Source organism: Chlamydotis macqueenii, chromosome 13, assembly GCF_036417535.1.
Source record: "Chlamydotis macqueenii isolate bChlMac1 chromosome 13, bChlMac1.mat, whole genome shotgun sequence".
Lineage (NCBI taxonomy): Eukaryota > Metazoa > Chordata > Aves > Otidiformes > Otididae > Chlamydotis > Chlamydotis macqueenii.
The window spans coordinates 16,176,146-16,188,688 of record NC_141568.1 but is presented as its reverse complement, the minus strand read 5'-3'; the positions used below and the strand labels follow the sequence as shown (position 1 = coordinate 16,188,688).

At 50.9% G+C, this 12,543-nt stretch overlaps 1 protein-coding gene and 1 long non-coding RNA gene across 3 annotated transcripts in view; one reads left to right on the top strand and one right to left on the bottom strand.

Moving 5' to 3' along the window:
• Positions 1 to 1,730: 1,730 nt before the first annotated feature.
• Positions 1,731 to 3,589, bottom strand: LOC147599143 (uncharacterized). Its single transcript, XR_015260065.1, has 2 exons — positions 3,475 to 3,589; positions 1,731 to 1,932 (listed from the first exon to the last, which is right to left on the bottom strand). It is a non-coding gene; the product is annotated as an uncharacterized LOC147599143 (long non-coding RNA).
• The window catches only part of GNAO1 (G protein subunit alpha o1), a 139,455-nt gene continuing 129,473 nt past the window's right edge, over positions 2,562 to 12,543 (top strand). The window contains exons 1-2 of one of the 2 annotated variants that reach the window (XM_086758483.1): positions 2,562 to 3,226; positions 3,317 to 3,359. In XM_086758483.1, coding sequence (XP_086614609.1) covers positions 3,109 to 3,226; positions 3,317 to 3,359 — 161 coding nt within the window. In that variant the 5' untranslated portion in view covers positions 2,562 to 3,108. The remainder of the gene's footprint in view (positions 3,227 to 3,316; positions 3,360 to 12,543) is intronic. The other variant, XM_086758482.1, reaches the window with a different exon arrangement.

The following is a 12,543-nucleotide window of genomic DNA, read 5'->3' as shown; positions in this document are numbered from 1 at the left end:
GCAACCACTTTTTATTAAAGAGGACTTCTGTCAGCTCCTGAAAAATGGAAACATCATTTTCAGCAACAAAACCCAACATATTTATCTCAAAAGCCAAGTAGGCTGGTACGTATTTTGATTGTTTGCTGAGGGAGGCAGGCTTTTTTCTTTTTAGTTTCTGGAAATTCGTCTGCCATGAATAAGCAATTTTTTAAAAAAATGAAATTTCCCTCTAAGAAAATTTCAAAGGAAACATTTCCATCAGCTCCGCTCAATTAGCAGCGGCATAAAATGGCTCAAAAAATGGCTCAATTTCACAGCTGCTCCCCTGAATCTTTCCGAGAGCTGAGAGAGCAAGAAGAGTTGTCCATTTCTGATTTTCCCTTAAGAGAGAAATTAGCAGGGGATGCACACGGGCCAAAGGGCTGAGTGTGGACTCTGCACTGGCCAAGCAGAACAGCAATCATTTTCTCCACGGCTGGAGGTGCAGGCTACAAATTTTCCAGGTTACGAGTAGCCAGAGGCTGATACGAAAGACTCATTCTCCCAGTAAAACCCTTGGAGAGTATCCCAACACAGCTCCGAGGCCGGCAAGGTGCTGGAGAAGGTGGGAAGTAAATGCACCCATCTCATGAGGACACAGCCTCTGGATTTCTTGACTGTGCTTTCCCTATACGGCACTTTTCATAATGCCCTCCGGCCAGAACCATTGAGATGAAACTTATTGATTGAAATTCTGATCCTATTGATTTTGCACAAGAGATTTGCGCGAATATGAAAGAGCAGGAACTGCTCTGTAACCGCTCCCATCTCCATTAATTCCCCGCTGAACACATGCGGTAGGCTTGCTTGTCCATTTCAATCCCCTGAGCTTCCAGAAATAAATTACCCAAAATGCAAATATATGGTACCTATTAGCTCACAAATGTGCGGTAAATATTACTGATCCCCAAATACGCTATTGTTTATGAGTTCCTTTTTGCTTTCTTTTGTCTGCTTCTGCCTTGGATCGCTTCTTCACCTCGTTAATGACATGCCGTGTTTTTCCCCTTCACTTCAGAGGTGTGGACGGAAAATGGGAAGAATATGTTCTAGGAGGAAGGCGGGATGGGAAACAGCGCTGGGAGGAGATGAAGCTCGCCTCAAAGGAAAGCGCCAGGGAAGTCGTGCTTAAAATACTGGAAGGGCTGTTAGAAATTGTATTTCTGCCCCCAAAGGAAGGCTCTGTGGATATGTGACCTGCTGAACTCAGGACAGAAGAGCCCAGAGGTGGCAGTGAACAGAGGTCTGAAGTGGAAAACCAACACAGCGTGAGTGCACGGGCCCCCCCACCCAACACCACAAACGGCAGCCTGGTGCCTATCCCCGAGCCCCTGCGCAGCCCGGACCCAGCGTTTCCTTCCCACAACACAGGGGTGTTCCCATCAAGTCTCCCGTAGCCACTTTACTTTTTGGCAGGGAGGTGGAGTGGGGTTTAGAGGCGAAATCAGCTGCCTCGCCATTTCACGTCTCCTCCCTAACAACCAAACCTCCCTTTGCAGACTTCTTGTTTATGGAAGTGGTGGGTGTCCTTTCTGCGTATCAGCCAGCCGTCCCTGATTTTGCTCATTTTGGTTTGATGCATTTCAGCTTGCTGCGCTCAACACTTCGTTCTTTCCTCTCTAGATCTTTTTATAGTCACACTGTCACATATCAATCAATGCTATGGATCAAAGTTGACTATATCGTGACTCGTCCGGGCCAGCAGGAAAGCATTTTAAACAAAGTCCTATTTATTTTATTTTCCCCATTGACGTTTGTTTTCTTCACTATTTCCAACCCTGTGAAATGGCAAATCCTGCCCGGAGAACTGCAGGATTTTAACTCGCTAGAATTCCTAAATAGCGGTTAGATGTTGCGGAATGGTTATGACAAGGCAGCAGGTCATCTGGTGGGATGAGATCTGTCATGACACTGCAACAGACAAAAAAAAAAAAAAAACCCTCTTGTTAATTACACTGATGGAAAACATCATCCAAAATGGTGGAGAAACTTGATGCCTTACATCGAGCACGTAAACGATTCCATCGCAAGCGCTGATGGAAATGATTTACTGTAGGGCTGGAGCAGGGCTCCTTGCAGGCACTGCATGTGGGCATGGGGGACGCGGGGAGCCAGGGCCTCCACGCAGCGTGGGGCTGGGGTACGGCAGCCCCGGGCCTTTGGGGAGCCCAGCGCCCACAGAAACAGGGTGCCCCCGCCGCGCGTCTCCCCGGCCCCCAGCACGGAGGGAGCCCCGAGCGAGCGGGAAGGGGGAGGCAGGAGCCCGGGTCGCGGCCTCCCTCTGACCCGAGGCCAGGGTGACCGGTGTCCGGGCCGCGACCTCTTCCCGCGGCGGGCGGCGGGGAGGGTGCGCAACCCCTCTGGAGGGACCCCCGCCACCTGCGGGCAGCGGGGCAGCCAGGCCCGCCCGTGGGGACCGGCGCGGCCCCGGGCCCGGGGCCGAGGCGGGGGCCGCCGCGAGCATGCGCGAGCCGCGCGCGTCACGGGAGCGGGCGAGGCCGGCGGGAGCGCGGAGCCCCGGCGCGCCCCCTCCCTCTCTCCGCCGCCGCCGCCGCCGCTCCCGCCCCTCCATTCGGCTCCGCCGAGCGCTGCCAGCGCGCCCCGCCGCCGCCGTCCCCCGTTAGAGACCCGCCGCAGAGGGGAGAGCGCCACAGCCGGGAGCACAGGGGAGGGAAGGACCCTCCTCCCGCCGCCAGCCCTCTTCTTCCTCCTCCTCCGCCTCCTCCTCCTCCTCCTCCTCCTCCCCCGCCTCCGCCTCCCGGCCGGGAAGAGCTCGCCGTGCCCGCAGCAGCCCCGCTGGATGCACTGAGCGTTCGGGAGCGGGGAGAGGGGCAGGAGGCAGCCGGGAGCCGCCCCGCCGCCGAGGCGCTGCGCTGCCCGGAGGCTCACGGCCATTTGCTTTCATTCTTTTTCTTCTTCCCCCCCCCGCCCCGCCGCCCGCCCGCGGCTGGCTTTGCCCCTGCCTCCTCCTCTCTGCCCGCGGGAGCCAGCCCAGGCGGCGGCGGCGGGGGCTGCATTCCCCCTCCCCCCCCCTTTTTTTTTTTTAATTTTTTAAATTTTTTTTTTTTTGAAATTTTCATCGCCGCCATGGGATGTACCCTGAGCGCCGAGGAAAGAGCCGCCCTGGAGCGGAGCAAGGCCATCGAGAAGAACCTGAAGGAGGACGGGATCAGCGCCGCCAAAGACGTGAAACTCCTCCTGCTCGGTGAGAAACCGGTCGCCCACCCCGCTGGGGCCCTTTAACCGCCTCCTCCCCTTGCGCTTATCCCCTCTTCTTTCGTCTCTTTTTCAACAGGGGCCGGAGAATCGGGGAAAAGCACCATCGTCAAGCAAATGAAGTAAGTCCCGGGGGGTGGCGGGGGGGACGACGGACTAGGAGGGGGTGTAAACGGGAGGGAGAACGGGGGCGGGGGCTCGCTTGAGGTGAGCGAGGGCCGCGGGCGCCATGTTTACCTGAGGGGACCGCGAGGGCGGGAAGGCGAAGGGCGGGAAGGGGGCGAAAGGCCCCGCCGTTCCCGCTGCTGTTCAGGGCCGGTGTGGTGCTGAAGTGGCGACCGGTAGCCTCGCCCCGCGGCTGGGGAACGGGGGGGGAAGGCGGGATGCGAGCGCGGCCGCGCTCGCATCCCGCCTTCCCCCCCCGTTCCCCAGCCGCGGGGCGAAACCGCCCCGATGTCCCCGCGGGGTCCAGTTCGTGGCTGCTCCTCGCCGTGTCTCCCCTACACAGCCTCTCTCTGTCCTTAATTAAACACCCGTCTGCAATAAACACACCCCACCGCACGGTCTCTTTTCTTTTTTTTATTATTATTATTTTTAAATCTTTTTTTTTTCGGTCGAGGCACGGAACGATGCCGGTGGGGACCCCCCCCCCTCCCCACCACCTCGGAGACCGCGGTTGCTTAGCGAAAGGGGTGAGGCAACAGAGCTGGGTGTGGATGGGGGTGCAGGGAGAATTGGGGGTGCGGGCTGCGCTCCGCAGTCCCGGGAGCGGGTTTCTTTGCGGGGGACCGGGCTCGGCGCGGCTAAGCGGCTTTCAGGCGGTTCGCGTGGTGGACAGCGCCCAGCGGGGACTCGAACCGCCGGCAGCGCCGCCGCTTCGGCAGCGCTCGGCTCCTCCCGTGCGCCGCGCTCGGCCGCCTTCGGAGAGCGTTCGGGGAGAAGCCGAACGGGCTCGGAAATAGCCGAAGGGGCTCGTCGGCGTTCGGCAATCTGTTGCCCTGCGCTCCCTCCGCCGCCCTGAGTGTGAGTGTGCGTGAGTGTGAGTGTGCGTGTGAGTGTGCGTGAGTGTGAGTGTGCGTGCGCCACGGGGGCAGATCCGGGCCTTCAGCCCAGCTCCTCGCCAGACGGAGTGGCTTAGCGAGTGACCCGGATATTTCGGTATCAATTCTGTGTCCGAGCCCTCGGGGGTTCGCGGGGGACTAAAGCATCATCCCCGCCTCAGGCAGTGCTTTTCCCACGGCGCTGCGGGGCTGGGAGGTCTCGCTGCGTGGAGGCTCGCCTCCAGCGCACAGCGGTCTCCATAGCTTTTCCCACCGACGTTTGCGTACCCTGCTTCTGTAAGGGCGCCGAGCTTCCCCTTGCATGGTTTGACAGGAGGCTTCCCACCCTGACAGTTTGGTTTGGGGCTGGGGCGGGGTGGGTTTGCACTTGTTTGTGTGTGAACGGTGGATCAGGGGAGATGTTTTTGCAGACGAACAGCAATAAATTATTTAATCTCTAGGAACGGCTTCTGCAGAAGCAGGCTGGAATGGCAGGCGCTGGGTTTTGGCTGGAGGGAGAGGCTGGAGGTACCACAATAGCTGCGCAGCAGTGCATACACACAGAGCCCGTGGCGGGAGGGCCGGCGGTGACCACCCGCCTTACACAATTAGCGTACAGTGACTCTTATTTTCCAGAGAGCAGAGCTCTTTTTTTTTTTTAAGCAAATTGCATCAAGATAATAACCTGTTTGCTGGGTAGATCAGTATATTGAGGACTGAAATACACCGTTATGTAGGTATATATTTTATTTTTATATATATATGCCCATATATAGCTATTTTCCATGAAGCAGTCTTACAGTAACGCATACTAGGCTTGTAGCTTTGTACCTGACTTGAAAATGCCGAGGAGGATGCTGTGGTGAAAGGGCTTGTAGTGTCGGAAACTGGGAGGCGTCCGTCAGTGTGGAAACTCCAGTGAACTGTGCGGAGGCTGGGGTGGGGACAGCGGTGTTGCTATGAGCGCGGCAGCAGGCATCTGGAGAGAGCCGCGCAGCCGCGGGCACTGGGGAGAGTGATGTGCAGGGAACGACTCGGGGAAATTAACATTTCTGAAAATTAATTTAAATATAATGTAGGCATTAGCATTTTACCTGGTCGAGCTCCATTAGACAGGCTTGCTGAGAACCTAATGAATTCTTAATAAAGATTAAATCGCATGTTCATTAGATTTTGGTGAAAGAGACTGCTATTTTATTTTTTTAATAGTGTGTTATTGGTGTGCTTCTAGATAATAAATCTCATCCTCATGAATGGCTAAAGCAGCCTCACGCTTGGATATTGCCTTGAAAAGAAGCACAGGAATCTGTAGACAGATGAGAAAATGCTAAGACAAAGGAGCAGAGAGCAGACATTTTTACAGAGGACTAAGAAGTTGTTACACGCTGTCCAGTTAATCCTTGAAATATTAGGTAGCAGAAGAAGTGACAGGTAGAAATTACAATAATTTGAGAGCATAGCCAGGATGGGGATTAGGATTTGTAAAATTAATTAAGGATGTTTAGTGAAATATTTGGAGATACCTTTCAGCTGCTGAGCAGGGGGTTGTCCAGCAAAGAAAGAGGTACTGGTGAATGGCAGAGAGGTGGAACTGGAGGCGAGTGTGCACATCTCAAACAGTGGCAACACAGGCTAGGAACAGCACTTGTCTTAGCACCCAAGGTCATTTTGACACCCTTAACCTTTGCGCTTTGACTACACCTCTCAGGGGTGTTAAGGTTTGCCTGTTATTTTTTTGCAACCAGTCCTGCAGTTCAGATCCTTTCACCCATGCCTCAAGACGCAGGGGTTTTGCGAGTCAGGGGAGCAGTCCCGAAAGGTGCGGTTGTGCCGTGCAAGCCAGTGAGGCTCCAGAGTGTGCCACAGCATTCAGCAGCAGGCTGTGACCAGGTTCTGTTTTCATTCAGCTTAAACTAAAAACCGACTTTAACTAAGCAAATCTGGGGCCTCCTTCGAAGATCCAAGCCAGAGAGTGAGAGTTATTGGAGCAAATTCCCTTTGATGTAGGACTGTGTCGTGGTTTAACCCCAGTCAGCAACTAAGTGTCACGCTCCCTCTCCCCCTCCCCTTCCCCAGGGGGATGGGGGAGAGAATCAGAAAGAAAGGAAAACTCATAGGTTGAGATAAAGATGGTTTACTAAGACAGCAAAGGAAGAAAGAATAAATACATGTGTAAAAATAATGATAATAATTTAAAATTGTAGGGATAATAAAATATACGAAACAAACGATACAAAATTTCTTATCACCCAATGACCGATACTGCCCATCCCGAGCAGCGATCGCAGAATGGAACTGAAAGCAATCTCGGAACAATCCCAGGAGATAGAAAGCAAGACAACTGCCCTCCGGCCAACCCCCCTTACATACTGAGCATGTTGTTTATGGCAATACTTCCTTTGGCCAGTTTGTGTCTACTGTACTGGCCATACCTCTCCCAGCTTCTTGCACCGGCACGTTAACAAAACCCAGGAAGCTGAGAAAAGTCCTTGATCTCCTAGCAACAGCCAATAACATCAGTGTATTATCAACGTTCTTCACATACCAAACCCCATACTAAATTCAAAACACAGCAGCTACTGGGATGAAAATTAGCTCCAGCCAAAACCTGGACAGACCGCAATGGATGTCAACATTTTTTAGATCTTAGATCTTGAAATAAATGTTGAGCACATGCAGAATTTGGAATATGTCATCTTATTTTCTGGAATACCTGAATTGCAGCACGGAATCAAGACTGCTGTAACTCTAGGATATTTTTGTGGGGACTTATGACTCTAGTGAATGTGTTTGTTCATCAAAAGCCCCAGCCTAGGAAGACACCAAGCATATCTCCTGAGTTACTGCTCAGCAGAATACTTAAATGCGTGCAACGGTCCAGTGGTGAGCAGGGATGGACTACTCGGGTGGGGACACCATCCGCTGCCATCAGCATGAAGCTTCTAGGGAATTCAGTGTTTAATTACTAACGCAGGGAGGCTGAGTTAGCTGGCGTGGCTTCCGAAACAAGGTCCTGCACCTACTCAGCAGCAGCCGTTCTAGATGGTGAGCCGAGGCAATACAGCACCTTCCCAAACGAGGGGTTAGTGATGGCTGTGGCGTTCAGGAGGAGACATGGCTTCACCTGCCCACGGGAAAAATCTTGAGTTTTGGGGTTCGGTTTTGGATTTTGCCTCTGCAGAAGCAGCAGCTTCTGTCCCCTGCTGAGCTGGGATCAGAGAGATGGATCCAGCTCCCTTTCACAAGATGCCGGAGCTTCCAGCCCGGCATGTCTTCCAAAACAGCCGTGTCTCACTGCACCAGCAGAGCTGGCAGTACCTCAGTTGGTAGACTTCTTTGCTGTGCCCTTTTTTTGCAAAATGTTTTTATGTTATGTCTGAGAAGGATGGGAATATGCAATCAGAAGAAAAATACACTCATGTACAACACTTATCTTTAAGTATCTACTGTCCTCTCCCCAAGAGCCATGAGTCCCAACAGCCGTCCGAGATATTGTTTTGACCTTTTCCAAAAAGCTCCCCTAAACAGCCCCAGGCTCTACTTGCTGTCTGTGTAACTGAATTACTTATAATCTAATGAACTTCTTCGGAGTGAGAAGCAGTCCCCGCCCACTGGTTTTGCAGCCCATGTCAGCAATGTGGTGGTAAATGCCGCTGAAATGAAATGATGTGTCGTGAACACCCACTTGAGTGCTCTTTGCCGCATGTCTGTGTCTCAAAGCTGTAGTAATTTCACACTTGCAGCCCCTTCCCTCGGGAATACCTCACCCCGCAGGGGCTTACAGCGTGGGACTGCTTCGCCTCTGCGGCATGTTCCCGGGAAGAGGACTGCAAACTGCGTCTTCCTGCTCTGTCCCGCTCCTCAGCGCAGCTTTTCTGCCCTGCGGCACTGGGTGCAGACCCCACTCGGCCGCGCTGCCTTGCTGCCGTCCGGGAGGTGTTTTGTCACGGTGTGGGCTGGCAGTCCAAAGGCAGGAGCCTCACTAGAGCATCAGGTCAGGCAGAGCCACCCTCCTCCTTACTTGTTTCCTGCTCTGTTCTCCAGGATCTCAGTGACTTAAGGCCCAAAGTAGGGCAGCAACCGGCTGCACCCCGGCAGTGTTTGAACTGGGTTTCAATAAGCGAGGGAAGGAGCTGCAGCCCTCTGATGAAGTTGTGTCATTTTCCCAAGACCCGCTCCGGTGCCCTCTGCCCTGGGTGTGGATTTGGCGCAGTACGTACAGCATACTGCTGCTCTTCAGAGCCCAGCAGAGAGGCCACTCTGGTAGGGCTGTTCTGGCCGTGAAACCTGTATCTGGTAGGAAACCGCCCGCTGTGGAATTCTGGGGTGCAGGGGTGCGGCTGATCAGCGCATTGCTCGCCTTGAGCAAGGCAGAGTCTCCTGCCAGGGCATGAGAGATCCTCCCAGTGGGGTCTGCTGCTCGAGGGGGCTCTCCCTCACTGCAGCTTTTTTGCCCACCTCCTTCCCAGATGCTTTCTTGCATCCCTGGCTGCTGTGGGTACCGCGTTCCACGCCCTGCAGTGGCACAGTGCAGGGAGACTGCCTCTGAACAGGGCAGCAGTAGGAGCTGGGAAAGGGAGGCTGCCCATTTTGGCTGGTAGTTGCAAAGGGTAATCATATTTTCAGCACTTATTTCCTTCCTTCTTGGTTATTAATTATGCTTATAAGCCAAAACATTAACAACCACAGTTCATTCTTTTATACTTAAGGTTCCTGTTGTTAGACTGAGAGAGGTTTCAGAGAGAAGCAGTAACAATATTAGCAGGCAAAATGGAATACATTTTGGGTTTGGGTTTTTCCTTTTTTCCTTGACAGTTCTTAATTTGTTTCTTGTTTTAGGGACTCATAAAAGTAAAAATATCTTTCAGTGACAACATTGAACTGCAGAGCTTCTCCTCTCTCAACCTAGTTTTTAAACCTTAAAAGAAATTTGCCTGTCATATTCTGACATGACACATCTAGTCCTGTTGGAAATGTTTTAGCAATCTAATGAGATGAAAGCGGTTCTTTTAATGAGCACTGAAGAAAGAGACAAATCTGCCACAGAAATGTAACCAGGGATCTGTTTTGTTTTATGTTTGGCTTGGCTAACCCAGAAGTTGCAAGAGACGTTAGATTGAGTCATGACAAATGAAAAAAGGTTGTGGTTTTCCTCTTCAGTCTGTCCTTTCCCATCTGTCTGGGATACAACTTCATGTCTGGTGTGAGTTCTCCAGTATGCTTACCTGGGGCATACGGGGAAGATAATCAAAATGGGGGAGGAACGGGAAAGAGACAAAGTCATGGAGGTCGAGGCACTTTGTTGGCTCTTCTGCTGGATCCAGAGAAAGAGTGGAATGAGGAAATGCTTCAGTTCTGGCCGAGGTAGGAGCTGGTCACCTGGAGAATAAGAGCCAGGCAGTCAGTAACATCTTAGAGACTCATAAATAGCTGCCTGTGGCAGAGCTCGTTTTCTTCAGCGCTTTGCAGAGATACAGCCTGCCTCTCTAAGAGTCAAGCTCCCCTGGTTTCTCCTGGATTTGCAGGAGCTGCGTGTTGAAGCTGGTGGATTTGCAGCGAGGAAGCCTGATGCAAGTGCAGGGTGTAAGAGCTCGAGTTTGCAAACTGCTGAGTTCATTCACCTCCTGCTCGAGCCGTGAGGAAGGTAAAAAGCTTTTCTCAGGAGCCAGCAGCAGTTCCCAGTGCACAGAAGGACCTGTCCTCTATACTCTGCAGTCCATCGTTAAACCCTGCATGCAGAAGATTGGATTTGGTCCTTTATTCATTATGAGAGTATCAAGAGGAGCTCTGGCAGAAGAAAATTGGCAAAACCTTCTCAAATTCAGGTGGCCAGGGTATTTAAGAGTCTTGTCACTCTTCCTGGTGCAATTGCAAATCTACTGAGATTTTAAGGCATGGAAACAAAATACACCTCAATCGCTTGGTTATTTTTAAAGCCTAATTTTTTTCTTTTTTTTTTTTTTTTCAATAGCAAGCAACCTCACTCATTTCAAATCAATTTCAATACTACTGACCCTAAATCCTCTCTTTGCCCTCACCGGACTTTGGGCCAAATTCTCCCTACACTGAAGATGATGTCTATTCAATGTACGATTTTTATGAGAGCTGATGAATTTTGAATGTTTGCGTGGCACTTGGTGGGGTACTGGAAATGGCTCAGTTTCATTCACAAAAACAAAACCAGGAAACAAAAAGGTCTGGAAATCACATTATAAAAATCATTCGCACGTTACACCCAAAGCCATTCTTCTTGCCTCAGACATTCTTCTGTTTCGTTCTTAGGAGAAATACTAATGATTTTTGCCATGATTTTCCTAATGCTGAAGAAATGTTCTGTCTAATGTAAAGATCCCCCCAAACCATTAATTGAATCATTCTCATTTTATTTTGAAGACCATTCTTGCAAGTGGCAGACGTAGGGAGGTTGGAGGATTACAGTCCTGATAAGGTTCTGTTAGGATTCTGCCTAAAATCTGAAAATGCTAAAGCCTGAAAAGTGCTACTGGGTGACACAAAGCAAGGGAACTGATGGTTTTCTAGTGCTGAGCAAAAGGGAGAAAAAAGACCTTTAATCCAAAGCTCAATCATTGTGTGCTTATGGTGATAATAGAATAAAACTCTTGATGGAGGCATTTCTTAGCTTACCAATAAAAATGCTTACACTCCCCAGCTTTCGAGTTAATTGAGAAAGAACTGAGGAGCACGCTCGCAGAAGGAAGCCCAGGGAACTGTGTAGTAAGCTGACATCGCGCCTGTTTTCCAATTGCTAATCAATAATATTTTTGACATTGAAAGAAAAGGATTGGCAGAGCTGAAATTGCTTTGTTTTTTCTTTATTCTTGGTCATGTCCTGCTCTGCTTGGTCACCAAAAATTATATAGGTTCCTCAGCAGACCTTTCATCGAAATACAAAACCTGTAAGCTTAAAACAAAGGAGTGAAGTACACCAGCTTGAGAGAGAGAAAAAGGTGTGGGTACCATGGGGTCCTCCCATGACTGTACGAGTTTCTGGCTATTAGTAACCCCTCCACCTTCCACGTCAGGCCATCCTGTGGGATTTTGTGTCCTCGGGAGCCAAAGACAGTTGATCATACATTCCATTTGATACAGAATAACTGGTGCAATCTTTCAGCAGGAATTGTGCTCGGTTAACACTGCAGGAGTTGCTTTTGGGGAAAGGTTTAGAGACGCCAATCCTAGTAAGCGTGTGGAGGTGCTGGTGGCTGTTCTCTGAGAAAGCCTGAAGGCGTTGGTCTGGCTCTATTTTAGGATTGTGGTGTTCAGGGAAAACTGGGAGCGGGTTTCAGCAGAAGCAGGATCCAATGCTGGTGGGAAACACAGAGCTTAATAAGAAGGAAGGGGATTTTCTTCTCCTTGGCAGGTGGCAGGGTACTTTGGGTAGAAATGCAGGGGTATGTGTTTTGCATTGGGAGGGTGTGAGGGGTGTCACCAAGAGCTGCTTTAGTGAGCGGAGAGGGGCTCAGCAGCTTTCACAGGTACAGCAGAACCCTCCAGAAATGCCCTGTTCAGAGAATTCATCACCTTAGTGTTGGCAGCTTGGCAGGGAGACTGGGAATGGACGTTTCACCTCTGTGCGTGTCCCTTCTCTGAAACATCACCCCCCAGAACAGTCTGAAAGGCAGAGCAGCGACTCAGCATGCTCTGTGGCTCTCCAGCAACTTCAGACTTGTGTTAAATGCTCCTGTCTACAAGAGCATCATCAACAGCAACTTGTACACACCGTAACAGTATGGTACAAAACTTGGAACATTTCTGCATCACCTGGGAGTCATTACAGAAGGGGATGAGATAAGAACAGGCTCCTATTGAGGAAAATATCACTTAAATGGTAAAAATGTGTACTACCTCCTAGCAGAATTTGGTGATTTATCCTCTCCCTGTTAGAACTGATTGGAGTTAGTATCTCCAATTTTAAGGCATTAAGCAAAAGTGCAGAGGAAAGGCTGAGCGCACAAAATGGATGTTAGGCAGAATAATCTAGATAACAAATGAGAGGTTTTATTGCTAGAGTTCTGGAGCTGGTATGCAGTAGCTTGCAGTGATGCAGCGACGTTTCCTCGCTGCCAGTTCCATGCTCCTTATTCATTACAGCCCTGTTCTTCAGCGCCTCCGTAGCATGGGCTTTGCTGTAATCCAGCTCCTGCCTCTACAGCAAAGGTGGTGGAGTTGTCTCATTGTGATGGCTCTCAGTCTGGAGGAATTTTGTGTGGAACTGATGCTGGCCAGCTCTGGGTCTCCCCTAAGT